Here is a 15,872-nt window from a genome sequence, read left to right as displayed (position 1 = left end):
GTGAGCTGAGATCCGGCCACCGCACTCCAGCCTGGGCGACAGAGCCAGACTCAGTCTCAAAAAAAAAAAAAAAAAAAAAAAGAAGACTTCTTCAGATTAGGAAAATGACATTAATCAAGATAGACCATATTCTGGGCCAAAAAATAACTTAAGAAATTTAAAATAATTGAATTTACACAAAGTGTGTTATCATATATAATGGAATTGAACTGAAGATCGATAATAGGCTAGGAAAAAATAAAATAAAATACAAAAAAGAAAAGATCAGTAACAGAAAGATAATTGGAAAATGGTTGGAAATGAAACCATACATTTATAGATGACCCCTGGGTCAAAGAATAAGTCACAAGGGAAATAAGAAAATATTTTAAATTGAATGAAAATGAAAATACAACATAACAAAATGAAAATGAAAATACAATATATCAAAATGTATTGGATGCAGCTAAAGCAGTATTTAGAGAAAATGTATAGCATCAAATATTTATATCAGAAAAGAAGAAAGTTTCAAATCAATTATCTAAGTTCCTAAGTCAATAAACCAGAAAGAGGATCAAATTAAACACAAATCAAATAGAAGAAAAGAAATGATAAAGACATGAGCAGAAGTCAATGAAATTGAGAGTAGAAAAGTAATCAAATGAAACTTAGCTTGTCATTGAAAACATTACCAGCATTCATAGATCTCTAATCAACCTGGCCAAGGATAAAGGAAGAGAAGATATAATAAAGGAAGAGAAGATATAAGTTACAAATATTAGAAATGAAAGCTAGGATGTGACTTTAGATGATACAGACATTAAAGAAAAAATAAGATAATTTGACAAAGAATTCTATCTTCATAAATTTAACCACTTAGATAAAAGGGACAAACTCCCTGAAAGGTGTCAGCTATCAAAGTTCACTAAAGAAGAAATAAATAACCTCATTAGTCCTATATCTATTAAGGAAATTGAATTCATAGTTACAATGTTAAAACTTACAGCAAAGGTAACTTCAAACCCAGTTGGCTTCATTGGAGAATTATATCTAATATTTAAGGAAGAACTAACACCAATTATATACAAACTTTTCCATAATATATAAGAATAGGGGCCTAAACAATACGATCTTGGACATAGAAAGCGGCAAAGGTTTCGTGACAAAGATGCCAAAAGCAATTGCAACAAAAGCAAAGATAGACAAATGGGATCTAATTAAACGTAAAAGCTTCTGCACATCAAAATAAACTATCAACAGAGTAAACAGACAATGCACAGAATAGGAGAAAATATTTGCAAATTAAGCATCTGACAAAGTTCTAATATCCAGCATCTGTAAGGAACTTAAACAAATTTACAAGAAGAAAGAACTCCATTAAAAAGTGGGTAAAGAACATGAATAGACACTTTTCTAAAGAAGACATACATGCAGCCACCAAGAATATGAAAAAAGCTCAATATCACCAATCATTAGAGAAATGCAAATCAAAACCACCGTGAGACACCATCTCACACCAGTCAGAGTGGCTATTATTAAAAAGTCAAAAAATAACATGCTGGTGAGGGTTGTGGAGAAAAGGGAATGCTTATACGCTGTTGGTGGAAATGTAAATCAGTTCAACCATTGTGGAAAGCAGTGTGGCAATTCCTCAGAGACCTAAAAACAGAACAACCATTCAACCGAGTAATCCCATTACTGGGTATATACCCAGAGGAATATAAGTCATTCTACCATAAAGAATTGAATGTTCATTGAAGCACTCTTCACAATAGCAAAGCCATGAAATCAACCTAAATGCCCATCAATGACAGACTGGAAAATGAAAATGTGGTACATATACACCATGGAATACTATGCAGCCATAAAAAGTAAGATCTGTCTTTTGTGGGAATGTGGATGGAGCTGGAGGCCATTATCCTTAGCAAGCTAACACAGGAACAGAAAACGTATACAGCATGTTCTCACTTATAAGTGGGAGCTAAATGACAAGAACTCATGAACACAAGGGAACAACAGACGCTGGGTTCTACTTAAGGGTGGAGGGTAGGAGGAGGGAGAGGAGCAGAAAAAATAACTACTGGGTACCAGGCTTAGTATCTGGGTGACAAAATAATCTGTACAACAAACCCCTGTGACACAAGTGTACCTATATAACAAACCTATATATCATGTACCCCTAAACCTAAAATGAAAGTTAAAAAAAAAAAAAGGAATAGGGACCAGTTTCCAACTCATTTTGTGGAAGACAGCAAGGAAAACTGCAAACTAATATCGCTCATGAACTTGGCTGCAAAAATCTTCCATGAAATACTAGAAAATCAAATCCAACAATATATAAACAGAAGTATGGTTTAGTGGGATTTCTCATGGAAACACAAGGTCAGTTTAACATTTATGAAACAATAAATTTAGTTTACTAAATTAAAAGACAAAGGAAGAAAAAAACACGATGGTTTCATTATATGAATAAATTTTTTGAAATAAAATTCAGCATCTATTTATGATTTAAAAATCTCTCAGCAAACTAACAGAAGTTCCTCAACCTGGCAAAGGGCATCAACAAGGCTCTTACAAGTAACATTGTATTTAATGGTAAAAGACTGAATATTTCCAGGCTAAGATGAGGAACAAGGCAAGGATGTCAACTGCTGCTCCTCTACAAGGCAAGGATGTCAACTACTGCCACTCCTAGTCAATGTTGTTCTGGAAGTCCTAGACAGTGCAATGAGGCAAGAAAGAGAAATAAAAGACACACATTTTGGAAAGTAGGAAATAAAACTCTGTTCAGAGAGGACATGATTGTCTAGTAGAAAAATCTCAAAGAATCTAGCAAAAGATACAAGAACTAAAGTGAATGAAGGTATGAAGTTTTCAGGATACAATGCAATACATTAAAATCAATTGTGTTTCAGTATAATAGCAATGAACAATTGTAAATCAAAATAAAACGCAGCAATTACAATGGTATCGACAAACATAAAATGCTTTGGTATAAATCTAATAAAAAATGTGCAAGATATGTATTCTGAAGACTATAAAACACTGATGAAAGAAATCAAAGAAAACATGTATAAATGGAGAGGTATATATTATTCAAATATTGAATAATTCAATATATTTAAGATGTCAATTCTCCTTAAACTGATCTGTAGACTCAACACTATTCTAATTGAAATCTCAACAGAATGAACTGATTGAAATGTTAAGTGGAAAGGCAACAGAACTTGGACATCCAAAGTAATTTTGGAAAAAAAAGTAAAATTGAAGGTCTCATATTATATGGTTTCAAGACTTGGGATCAGTCATATCCCAAACCTCAGCATCATGCAATATATTTAGGTAACTAGCACAAGTACCCCTGAATCTAAAATAAAAGTTGAAATTATTTTTTAAAAAAGATTCATTATAAAACTCCAGTAATCAAAACAGTTGGTATTAGAGAAATGATAGATATAAAGACCAATGGAACAGAGTAGAGTTGTGAAATAGACCTACCTATACCTGGCCAGTTGATTTTCAACAAATATGCAAGGCAGTTAAACTGAGAAAGGATAGTCTTCAATAAATAGTACTGAAACAATTGCATATCCACATGGAAAAGAATGAACCTCCATTCATACCGTTCACCGTACTCAAAATGGATCATAGGCGTAAGTGTAAAACCTAATACTATAAAACTTCTAGAAGAAAACTACGCAGAAATCTTTGTTACCTTGGATGAGCAAACTTCTCTCAGCTATGACACCAAAAGCATGATCCACGCGAGAAACAAAAAACGATAAATTGAATTTCACCAAAATTAAGAATTCTTCCTTTTTAAAAGACACTATTGGTTTGTTTTTTAGTTTGTTTGTTTGTTGTTGTTTTTTGAGACAGAGTCTCACTCTGTAGCCTAGGCTGGAGTGCAGTAGCAAGATCTTGGCTCACTGCGACCTCTGCCTCACAGGTTCAAGCAGCTCTTCTGCCTCAGCCTCCCTAGTAGCTGGGACTACAGGTGTGTGCCACCACACTTGGCTAATTTTTGTAGTTTTAGTAGAGACAGGGTTTCACCATGTTGGCCTGGCTGGTCTTGAACTCCTGACCTCAGATAATCCGCCCACCTTGGCCTCTCAAAGTGTCGGGATTATAGGCATGAGCCATCATGCCTGGCCTAAAGACACTATTGAAAGAATGAAAAGACAGACCACAGACTGAGAGAAAATAGTTTCAACTTGTATATCTAATAAAGGATTTGTATCCAGGATAAGAAGGAACTCCCAAAATTTAGTAACGAGAAAACACACAATGTAATAAAAATATGGTCTTAAGATTTGAATAGATGGGAAAAAATATACCACACAAATTGTTTCAGCTCTTTATTGCTGAATACCAAATAACTCCCAAACACGTAGTAGTGTGAAACAGTAACGATTTCTTATTTCTCAGTATTGTATAGGTCAAGATTTCTGTCAGGGCTGGGCTGGGCTGTCCTTCTGCTCCGTGTGGTCTCATCTGATGACCCTCACATGGTTGTATTCAGTATGTGGCTGGGCTGGAAGGTCCAAGGAGCTTTGCTTACATCTGGCACCTGCTCCAATATGAAGGCTGTCTCCACACCGTGTCCCATCACTCAGTCTTGCGTGAACGTCTGTACTTCGTGGCAGTAGTGTTGCCAAAGCACGATGTTGAAAGCTGCTGGAATTGCTTAAGGGCTAGGCAAGGAATTGGCACCATGTCACTTCTGCCACTTTCTGTCAGCCAAAGCAAGTCACAAGGCCAGCCTGGATTTCAGGTCAGGGGAATTAGACTGCACTTCTGCAGGCAGATGCACTTATAGGGACAAGAAGAATTGTTGGCAACCATATTTGGAAACTCTACCACACAAATGATAACAATCAGAAGGTGGTATTTGTGCAAACGTAGAAAAATTAATTTAGGTAAAACTTATTAAAGGAGAAAATATGACAAACCACCAGAAGCATAAAACAACTGAACTTCTATGTAATTTTAGCATGACTTAAAAATATACAAAGCAAATACTGATTGAAAAGAAATGAGACATAAGTAAATCCACAAAGATGATGGCATGTTTTAGTATCCTCCTCTCTCAGAAAATGACATCAAAAATAAATAAATTTAAAATAAGTAAATATAAAGTAAACAAGGATACAGGGAGTTGAATGGCACACTGAAGTTTAATTTACTAGATAGATGATGGATATAATTTTCTACCCATCAAACAGAAAATAGATACTCTTTTCAAGTATCCATGAAACACAAAATGCTGACTGTATTATCCCTTAAAATAAATCTTAACACATATCATAAATTATACAGGTCACTTCCTCTGAGTTTGATGAGATGGAAGTAGAAATAAACAACATGAAAATTAACTCTTAGTCCAGAATTTGTTTTTAAAACTGAAACTGTTTAGAAAATAGTAATATTTAGAAATGAATGGTTGCATTCCACATCCAACAAAGTCTGAATAGCTTGTTTTGGATGAGCCCTCCCACTGAGAAAAAACAACCAGAAAATCTGGATTAAAAACTACGTTTGAAGGCATTGGAGAGCTACCAAGACAGTGTAAGTTTGGGGCCAAGATCTGGAGTGGGAGGAAATATAAGATAGGTAAGCCCAGTATTTGGCAGCAAATTTCCACTCAAGGGACTTGCTAATTTAAAAATTGAAGTAACAGTTAGGAGGCCAAGAAGCTGAGCAGAAATTTCTCAGAGCAGCAGTCTCAGAGGCTAGGGGACAAAAATTGGAGTTGAGGATCTGTGAAAGATGGGGAACCAGGTAAACATTCCCAGATTCCTTTGAATGAACCCTGGAAATAGATCAGCCCTCCCAAGGATGAAGTCCAACTTTGAATCATCTCAATTCCTCCCCAGTTGGAATAAGATGAGCTGCCTCTAGCTTATCCATCTGCCAAAAGCAAAAGAACATCCTCTCTGGAGAAAGATCACATCATCCAGAGCTTCAAATTATTTCCATAATTTTTTCATACACAATGCCCAGCACTCAATCAGTAAAAACCAGGTCCACAAAAGACAAGCTTTGATTGAAAACCAAGAGAATAAAAAGCAGGTAAAATAGGTTCGACTTTTGCCAACAGCTGAGTAGCTTGAATCTCTATCAAACCAATCCTGCCTCAGATGACAACCATAGACTCTTGCAAAATATGGTAAACAAATATCTGAAAGCCATAGAGAGCAACCAACAAGCAGGCAGAAGCTGGAGGGAAATGACATTTGAAAGAAGGGAAAGGCACTGGACGATCTGCACATTTCAACAGCTCTTTGCACAAAAGAAAAGCAAAGCATAATTTGCCCTCTGTGGAGTTACTAAAACTTGGGATAAAAAATCCAGTCTTGGCTGGGTGCGGTGGCTCACGCCTGTAATCCTAGCACTTTGGGAGGCCAAGATGGGCGGATCACTTGAGGTTAGGAGTTCGAGACTAGCCTGGCCAACATAGTGAAACCTTGTCTCTATTAAAATTACAAAAAATTAGTTGGGTGTGGTGGTGGGTGCCTGTAATCCCAGCTACTCAGGAGGCCGAGGCAGGAGAATTGCTTGAACCCAGAAGGTGGAGGTTGCAGTAAGCTGAGACTGTGCCATTGCACTCCAGCCTGGGTGACACAGTGAGACTCCATCTCAAAAAAAGAAAAAAAAGAAAAAAGAAAATCCAGTCTTACTCACATAAGAATCAAAAGACAGAGTTTCCACTGTAGCTGGAAATTGAGAGAGTAACTCCCAGAAAGGAGAGAACTAGGTAGGGGGAGCCCCAAATTACATGTGCAAACTATGCCCAAGTCCCCCAGTCTCTGGATGCCTCCTGAACTAGCATCCATTGGGCAGGTCCCAAGCAATGCATCCAAGACTAAAAGAACTGAGCTGACATTTCAGCTGCCAACCACCGCAGAGGAGACAGAATTTACAGTTTGGTTTCAGCCAAGGCAATTGTTTGTTTTAAAAAATACAAAAACAACAAAAATAGCACTTTTAAGAGACACATACTAGAATCCAAAGTTTCTACAGCTTATCACTCACAAAGTCCAGGATACAATCCAAAGCTACTTGGTATATAAGAAGCAAGAAAACATGACCCATTATCAGGAGAAAAAATAATTCATGGAGAATGCCCTTAAGATGACCCAGATGTTGGAATCAGCAGAAAAGTGTTTTTTTTTTGTTTGTTTGTTTTTTTGTTTTTTTTTTTTTTTTGAGACGGAGTCTCGCTCTGTCACCCGGGCTGGAGTGCAGTGGCCGGATCTCAGCTCACTGCAAGCTCCGCCTCCCGGGTTTACGCCATTCTCCTGCCTCAGCCTCCCGAGTAGCTGGGACTACAGGCGCCCGCCACCTTGCCCAGCTAGTTTTTTTTTTTTTGTATTTTTTAGTAGAGATGGGGTTTCACTGTGTTAGCCAGGATGGTCTCGATCTCCTGACCTCGTGATCCACCCATCTCGGCCTCCCAAAGTGCTGGGATTACAGGCTTGAGCCACCGCGCCTGGCCGAAAAGTGGTTTTTTTTTTTTTGTTTTTGTTTTTTTTGTTTTTTTTGAGACGGAGTCTCGCTTTGTTGCCCAGGCTGGAGTGCAGTGGCCGGATCTCAGCTCACTGCAAGCTCTGCCTCCCGGGTTTACGCCATTCTCCTGCCTCAGCCTCCCGAGTAGCTGGGACTACAGGCGCCTACCACCTCGCCCGGCTAGTTTTTTGTATTTTTAGTAGAGACAGGGTTTCACCATATTAGCCAGGATGGTCTCGATCTCCTGACCTCGTGATCTGCCCGTCTCAGCCTCCCAAAGTGCTGGGATTACAGGCTTGAGCCACCGCGCCCGGCCGGAAAAGTGTTTTAAGACAGTTATTTTAACTATGCTCCATATCATAAGGGAAAATACACTTATAATGAATACAATACAGAAAATAGGCTAGGTGCAGTGGCTCATGCCTGTAATCCCAACACTTTGGGAGTCCAAGGCAGGTGGATCACTTGAGACCAGGGGCTCAAGACCAGCCTGCCAACATGGCAAAACCCCATCTCTACTAAAAATACAAAAATTAGCTGAGGATGATGGTGCATGCTGGTGGCACAGCTACTTGGAAGGCTGAGGCACGAGAATCACTTGAACCTGGGAAGCAGAGGTTGCTGTGAGCCGAGATCACACCACTGCACTCCACACTCCAGCCTGGGTGATAGAGCAAAACTCTGTTTAAAAAAAAAAAAAAAAAAAAAAGAACAAAATAGAAGTTGTATAACTGAAAAATACAATATCTGAACTAAAAAATGTACTGGGGACTTATTGAAGATGAGAGAAAAGGAGAAAAGTCAGTGAATTTGAAGTCAAATCAATGGGAATTATCCAGGCTGAAGAACAGAGCCTCAGGTACCCAAGAGATCATATCGGAAAGATTAACATCCATATAAATGGAATACCAGAAGAAGAGAGGTAGGATGAGGGCAGAAAACATATGTGAAGAAATAATGATGCCGAGTGTGGTGGTTCATGCCTATAAACCTAGCACTTTGGGAGGTCAAGAAAGGAGGATCACTTGAGCCCAGGAAATCAAGACCAGCCTAGGCAACATGGCAAAACCCCATCACTATCAATCTATCAATAAATAAAAATTAGCTGGGTGTGGTGGTGCATGCCTGTGGTCCCAGCTACTCAGGAGGCTGAGGCAGGAGGATTGCTTGAGCTCAGGAGGTCCAGATTGTAATGAGCCTTGTTTGCACCACTGCATTCCATCCTGGGCAACCAAGCAAGACCCTGTCTCAAACAAAAAAAGAAAGAAGAAATGGCTTAAAATGTACCAAATTTTTTTGAAAAACAAATGTACAGATTCAGTACATTCAGGACCTCAGTAAATACCAAGCAAAATGAATACAAAGAAGAGCACATCATTATCAACCTCTCAAGCACATCATTATCAACCTGTTGAGGACCAAAAGTAAAGAGAAAAATCTTTTTTTTTTTTTTTTTTTTTTTTTTTTTTTTTTTTGAGACGGAGTCTCGCTCTGTCGCCCAGGCTGGAGTGCAGTGGCCGGATCTCAGCTCACTGCAAGCTCCGCCTCCCGGGTTCGGGCCATTCTCCTGTCTCAGCCTCCTGAGTAGCTGGGACTACAGGCGCCCGCCACCTCGCCCGGCTAGTTTTTTGTATTTTTTTAGTAGAGACGGGGTTTCACCGTGTTAGCCAGGATGGTCTCGATCTCCTGACCTAGTGATCCGCCCGTCTCGGCCTCCCAAAGTGCTGGGATTACAGGCTTGAGCCACCGCGCCCGGCCGAGAAAAATCTTAAAAGGAGCACAAAAAACTAATATATTACATGTAAGGGAACAATTATTTTAATGACCACTGAAATTTTTTATTTATTTATTTTTTTTTGAGACAGAATCTTGCTCTGTCACCCAGGCTGGAGTGCAGTGGCACAATCTTGGCTCACTGCAAGCTCTGCCTCCCGGGTTCATGCCATTCTCCTGCCTCAGCCTCCAGAGTAGCGAGTAGCTGGGATTACAGGCACCCACCACCAAGCCTGGCCTTTTTTTTTTTTTTTTTTTTTTTTTGATATTTTTAGTAGAGACGGGGTTTCACCATGTTGGCCAGACTGGTCTCAGACTCTTGACCTCGTGATCTTCCTGCCTCGGCCTCCCAAAGTGCTGAGATTGCAGGTGTGAGCCACTGCACCTGGCCACTGAATTCTTACTAAAGATTATGGAGCTCAAAAATGCTTTAAAAATTTGCTTAAAGAAAAAATGCTTTAGGCCAGGCACAGTGGCTCACACCTGTAATTCCAACAATTTGCGGGGCTGAGGTGGGCAGATCACTTGAGGCCAGCAGTTCGAGACCAGCCTGGCCAACATGGTGAAACCCAGTCTCTACTCAAAATACAAAAATTAGCTGGGCTTGGCAGCGGGTGCCTGTAATACCAACTGCTTGGGAGGCTGAGGCAGAAGAATCGCTTGAACCTGGAAGGCAGAGGTTTCAGTGAGCCGAGATCCCACCACTTCCCTCCAGCCTGGGTGACAGAGGGAGACACTGTCTCAGAAAAAAAAAAAAAAGAGAAAAAAGCTTTAAAAAATTCTAGCGACCACAATGTAGTGAAAATATCCTTTGATAATAGAGGCAAAATAAAGGTGCATTCATATTTTTTTCAAAGGGGAGAAAATATCACAAATAGGTTTTGTATTGCATGAAATGCTAAAGGAAACTCCTCAAAAAGAAAAAAAAATAAAGTCATAAAATGCTAACCCCAAGTCTAACCATATCAATATTTACATTAGTGTGAATGCACTAAACACTATAATTAAAAGTCATATTGCCCTAATGAATAAAAAACAAAACTCATAATATGCCATCTACAAGAGACCCACTTTAAATATAGGTTGAAAGTAAACAGAAAAAAAAACAGTTATCCCTTGCAAAAAGTAAGTATCAGAAAGCTAGAGTGGTTATATTAACGTCAAATAGACTTCAAGAAAAAGAATATTTCCAGAGATAAAGGAAGCATTTCATTATCATATGGGAGTAAAAATCATAAATGTGTATGTTCCTAAGAATAGAGGTCCGAAGTACACCAAGCAAAAATTCATAAAATTAAAGGAAAAAGGAGACAATTTTATAATCATACTTGAAGATTTTTACACCCCTCTTTCAGCACTTAATAGAACAATTAGACCAAAAATAAACCAATAAAAATGTAGTATATAGACACTACATCTAACAATTGCAGAATAGACATAGAACTTTTCAAATGTCCATAGCATATTCACCAGTACATATCATATGCTAGACCGTAAAGCAAAGCTCAATGCATTTTAAAGAAATGAAGCTACAAGGAATATGTTTTCTGACCACAATAGACATTTTATTGAGAATCAATAAAAATAAGATATCCAGCAATTAAATAATATACTTCTTTTCCTCTCTCTCTCCTTTTTTTTTTTTTTTTTTTTTGAGATGGAGTTTCACTCTTGTTGCCCAGGCTGGAGTGCAATGGGGTGATCGCGAGATCTCGGCTCACCGCAACCTCTGTCTCCCAAGTTCAAGCGATTCTCCTGCTTCAGCCTCCCGAGTAGCTGGGATTACAGGCACCTGCCACCACGCCCAGCTAATATTTATTTTTTTAGTAGAGATGGGGTTTCACCATGTTGGCCAGACTTATCTCGAACTCCTGACCTCGGGTGATCCACCCACCTCAGCCTCCCAAAGTGCTGGGATTACAGGCCTGAGCGACCGAGCCCAGCCCAAACAATGTAACTACTTCTTCTTCTTCTTCTTCTTTTTTTTTTTTTTACTAGGCAAAGAACTTTATTAACCTTTGTTTCAAACTTGATTCTCGGGCTTCTTCGGCTTAATTAGCTGCAAAGAATGAATTGTGTATAAGCAAAAACTGAAAAGAGCTGCAGTGTCCAAGGGGCTTGGGCTTAAAAATATCAGAGATCTAGATTTTATCAGATCCATAAACAAAAATTTCTTAAAAAGCAGTCATAATATAAAATAGCAGCTCCCAGTAACTTCTTCAAGTTTTATCTTCAGAACTTGACTCAATTCAGTTTGCCTCATTCTTGGAAGCCTCATCAAAATTCTCCGCAAGATCTGGAACTTCATCATCATCCTCCTCTCCGGTAGCAAGTGGTGATTTTCCATCTACAGACTGTTTGGGCAGAGCTTCGGCCAGTCTCCTTAATCTAGTCAGACTATCTGCACCAAGCTGGTTTACGATGCTGGGTAGCATTTCTGTCAGCTGCTTCGTCTCAGCGTGGCCTGTAATGGTGAATGCGTGCGCTGCCAGAGATGCCTGAACTTTAGGGTTGTTTTTTTTTTTTTTTTTTTTTTTTTTTTTTTTTTTTTGAGACGGAGTCTCGCGCTGTCGCCCGGGCTGGAGCGCAGTGGCCGGATCTCAGCTCACTGCAAGCTCCGCCTCCCGGGTTTGCGCCATTCTCCTGCCTCAGCCTCCCGAGTAGCTGGGACTACAGGCGCCCGCCACCTCGCCCAGCTAGTTTTTTGTATTTTTTAGTAGAGACGGGGTTTCACCGTGTTAGCCAGGATGGTCTCGATCTCCTGACCTCATGATCCGCCCGTCTCAGCCTCCCAAAGTGCTGGGATTACAGGCTTGAGCCACCGCGCCCGGCTAGGGTTGTTAAAGTGGATCACTGTTCCTTGGTTTGTAAACATATTCACCTCTTCAATACCAGAGATATCGTTTACCCCTAACTTCTTTAAGGAGAACTGAAGTTTTTTATCATCTGCTGTGGCTGTTCTATGAACCACCTTCTTCTTTCTGCGAGCAGTTCCTTTCCCACTAATGCGCACTTGTGCCTGCAGTTTGGCGAGTTTTTCCTGGTTCATGATTGTTTCTTTCATCTTGTGGGAGCGAATAAGGGGCCGTGCGGGGGCCTAGGGTTGGTGCTCAGGGGGTCTGGGGTGGACCGGCTGAGATTAGGCGCACGCACGCGGGGACGCAAGATGGCAGCTAAAGGGCAACAATATACTTCTAAATAGTTCACGAGTCAAAGAATAAAACCCAAAATAAATTATGTAATATTTTGCATTGAATGATAATAAAAATGTAACATATAAGGATCTGTGAGGTGCAGCCAAAGCAGCCGTTATGGGGAAAATTATGGTTTCTACTCATATTAGAAAAGAAGAAAGTTTAAATGTTTGTATTAGAAAAAAAGAAAGATTTAAAATTAATTTTTATGGTTTCACATTAAGAATCTAAGAGGCCACGCGCGGTGGCTCACGCCTGTAATCCCAGCAATTTGGGAGGCCAAGGCGGGCAGATCACCTGAGGTCAGGAGTTCAAGACCAGCCTGGCCAACATGGTGAAACCCCATCTCTACTAAACATACAAAAATTAGCCAGGCGTGGTGGTGGGCATCTGCAATCCCAGCTACTTTGGGAGGCTGAGAATCACTTGAACCCAGGAGATGGAGGTTTCAGTGAGCTGAGATTGCACCACTACACTCCAGACTCCAGTCTACGTGACAGAGTGAGACTCCGTCTCAAACAAACAAACAAACAAACAAAGAATCTAAGAAAAGTAAACCAAATTAATTAGAGGAAGAAAATACTAAAAGTAGAAATCAATGCTACAGAAAACAGACAAACAACAGAGAAAATTAACAGTGAAGAGTTAAGTCTTTTAAAAGATTGTATGTTTTAGAGACAGCGTCTTGCTCTCATTCAGGCTGGAGTGCAGTGGGGCAATCATAACTCACTGCAGCCTCAAACTCCTGGGCTCAGGTGACCCTCCTGCCTCAGCCTCCTGAGTAGCTAGGACTATAAGTCCGTATCACCATACCTGACTAATTTTTAAATTTTTGTAGCAATGGAATCTCCTTATGTTGTGCAGGCTGGTCTCAAACTCCTGGGCTCAAACTATGCCCCTTGATTGGCTTCCCACAGTGCTGGAATTACAGGCATGAGCCTTCGCATTGGCCTTAAAAGATTTTTAAAAATTGATAAACCTCTAGTCAGATATCAAGAAAAAAAGAGGAAAACCCCACAAATTATCAAATATCAGGAATGAAAGAGGAGTTAGCACTACAAATATCACAAGCATTGAAGAATAAAAAGTGATAATATTATGAATAACTTTGTCAATAAATCAACAATTCAAATAAAATGTATGAATTCCTTGAAAGACTAATTATCAAAAATGACCCAAAGTGAGACAGAAAATATAAATATCCATAAATATTAAAGAAATTGAATTTGTTATTGAAAATCTTTCCACAAGGAAAGTTCCAGGCCCAAATAATTTCACGAGTGAGTCCTAGCTTTCTTTAAGAAAGAAGGAAGACCAACTTCAGGCAACTCTTGCAGAAAACAAAGGGGATAAGAAAACTTTCCAAATTATTTTATGAGCCCATCACAATCCAATTACCAAAACCTGACAAACCCATTATGGAAAAAAGAGAGAAAATTACAGAGCCACATCTCCCATGAACATAGGCAAAAAAAAAAAAAACAAAAACAAAAACAAAAAAAAAAAAAGCACAAAACATTAGCAAATAAAATTCGACGATGTATTTAAAAAGAGTAATGCATCATGACCAATTGTGATTTATCTCAGGAATATAAGGTTGGTTTAGCATTCAAAAATCAGTCAATGTAATTCACTGATTAACAGACTAGGAAGGAAAAAAACCCCCATATGATCACTTTCAATAGATGCAGAAAAAGCATTTGACAAAATCCAGCACCCACTCTGGATTTTTAAAAAGAACACTCAAGCCGGGCATGGTGGCTCACACCTGTAATCCCAGCACTTTGGGTGGCTGAGGCCGGAGGATTGTTTGAGGCCAAGAGTTCAAGACCAGCCTGGGCAACATGGCGAGACCCTGTCTCAATTAAAAAAAAAAAAATCAAAATAAAAGAGCAGCCTGAAGACTAGGAATAGAAGTAAACTTTCTTAATCTTATAAAGGGCATCTGAGAAAATCACGCAGCTAACATAATACTTAGGAAAATTAAACACTTTCCCCCTAACGTCAGAAACAAGGCAAGGATGCTGCTATGAACCGAATGTGAATCCTCAACATTCTATGTTGAAGACTAATGCCCAGTACAATGGTATTTAGAGATGCGGCCTTCAGGAGGTAAATAGATCATAAGGGTAGAGCCCTCATGAACAAGATTAGTGCGTTTTTAAGAAAAAACACAAGATACCTTGCTTTTTTCCTCCTCCATAAGAATATAAGGACATATGAAGATATCCAGAGGCCAGGTGCAGTAGCTCATGCCTGTAATCCCAGCACTTTGGGAGGCTGAGGCAGGAGGATTGCTTGAGCCCAGCAGTCTGAGACCAGCCTGGGCAACATAGTAAAACCTTGTCTCTACAAAAAACTAAAAAAAAAAAAAAAAAAAAAAAAAAAAAAGAAAATTAGCCAAGCATAGTGGCATGTTCCTGTAGTCCCAGTTGCTCAGGAGGCTGAGGTGGGAGGTTCACTTGAGCCTGGGAGGTTGAGGCTGCAGTGAGCCATGATCCTGCCTCTACGCTCCAGCCTGAGCAAACACAGTGAGGCCCTGTCTTAGAAAAAAGAAGGCCTGGGTGTGATGGCTCACACCAGTAATCCCAGCACTTTGGGAGGCCAGGGTGGGTAGATCACCGGAGGTCAGGAGTTCGAGACTAGCCTGACCAACATGGTGAAACTCTGTCTCTACTAAATATACAAAAAAATTAGCTGGTCATGGTGGTAGGTCCCTGAAACCCCAGCTACTTGGGAGGCTGAGGCAGGAGAATCACTTGAACCTTGGAGGCAGAGGTTGCAGTGAGCCAAGATCTCACCATTGCACTCCAGCCCTGGGCGACAGAGCAAAACTCCATCTCAAAATAATAAATAAATAAATAAATAAATAAATAAATAAATAAATAAATAAGAAAGAAGAAGAAGAGGAGGAGGAGGAGGAGAAGTGGTCCCTCACCATACACTGGATCTGCTGACACCTGATCTTGGGCTTACTTGCCTTCAGAATTGTGAGAAAGAAATGCTTGTTATTTGAGCCACCAGTCTATGGTATATTTGCTGTATTAGTCCAAACTGACCAAGTTAAGTGTACACTCACTCAATTCTAATTAATAGGGTCCCAAAGAATCTAAGCATTGCAATAAGGCAATAAAAAGAAATACAATCTTCTCTATTTGCAGATGGCATAACGTAATTGTTTAGGTAGAAAATCTCAGGGAAGCTATAACACAACTACTAGAACTAACACCTGAATTTAGTGAGGTCACATACACAAGGGTAATAAACATTAATTAGATATTTGTATAATGGTATGAAACAATTGGAAAATAAAGTCTAAGAAACAAGTTGACTTACAAAAGGATTAAAATACATATAGTCATAGGAATAAATTTAACAAAAGTTATGTGAGATGTCTATACTGAAAACTATGAAACA

The 15,872-nt window shown here is 39.5% G+C and overlaps 1 protein-coding gene across 2 annotated transcripts; it reads right to left on the bottom strand.

Moving 5' to 3' along the window:
- Positions 1–11,283: 11,283 nt before the first annotated feature.
- LOC139358331 (transcription factor BTF3-like) lies at positions 11,284–12,339 on the bottom strand. 2 transcript variants are annotated; one of them, XM_071078888.1, is made up of 3 exons: positions 12,104–12,339; positions 11,615–11,777; positions 11,284–11,557 (listed from the first exon to the last, which is right to left on the bottom strand). In XM_071078888.1, exons 1-3 carry the CDS (start codon positions 12,323–12,325, stop codon positions 11,511–11,513), a joined length of 432 nt encoding a protein of 143 aa, XP_070934989.1. In that variant the 5' UTR covers positions 12,326–12,339; the 3' UTR covers positions 11,284–11,510. The 2 variants fall into 2 exon arrangements, with proteins under 2 accessions (XP_070934989.1, XP_070934988.1); XM_071078887.1 differs by having other exon boundaries at positions 11,284–11,777.
- Between the last annotated feature and the right edge of the window lie 3,533 nt (positions 12,340–15,872).

The sequence above is a fragment of the Macaca nemestrina genome, chromosome 14 (genome assembly GCF_043159975.1).
Source record: "Macaca nemestrina isolate mMacNem1 chromosome 14, mMacNem.hap1, whole genome shotgun sequence".
NCBI lineage: Eukaryota > Metazoa > Chordata > Mammalia > Primates > Cercopithecidae > Macaca > Macaca nemestrina.
The sequence above is the reverse complement of the archived record's forward strand: the minus strand, read 5'-3'. Positions and strand labels throughout refer to the sequence as shown.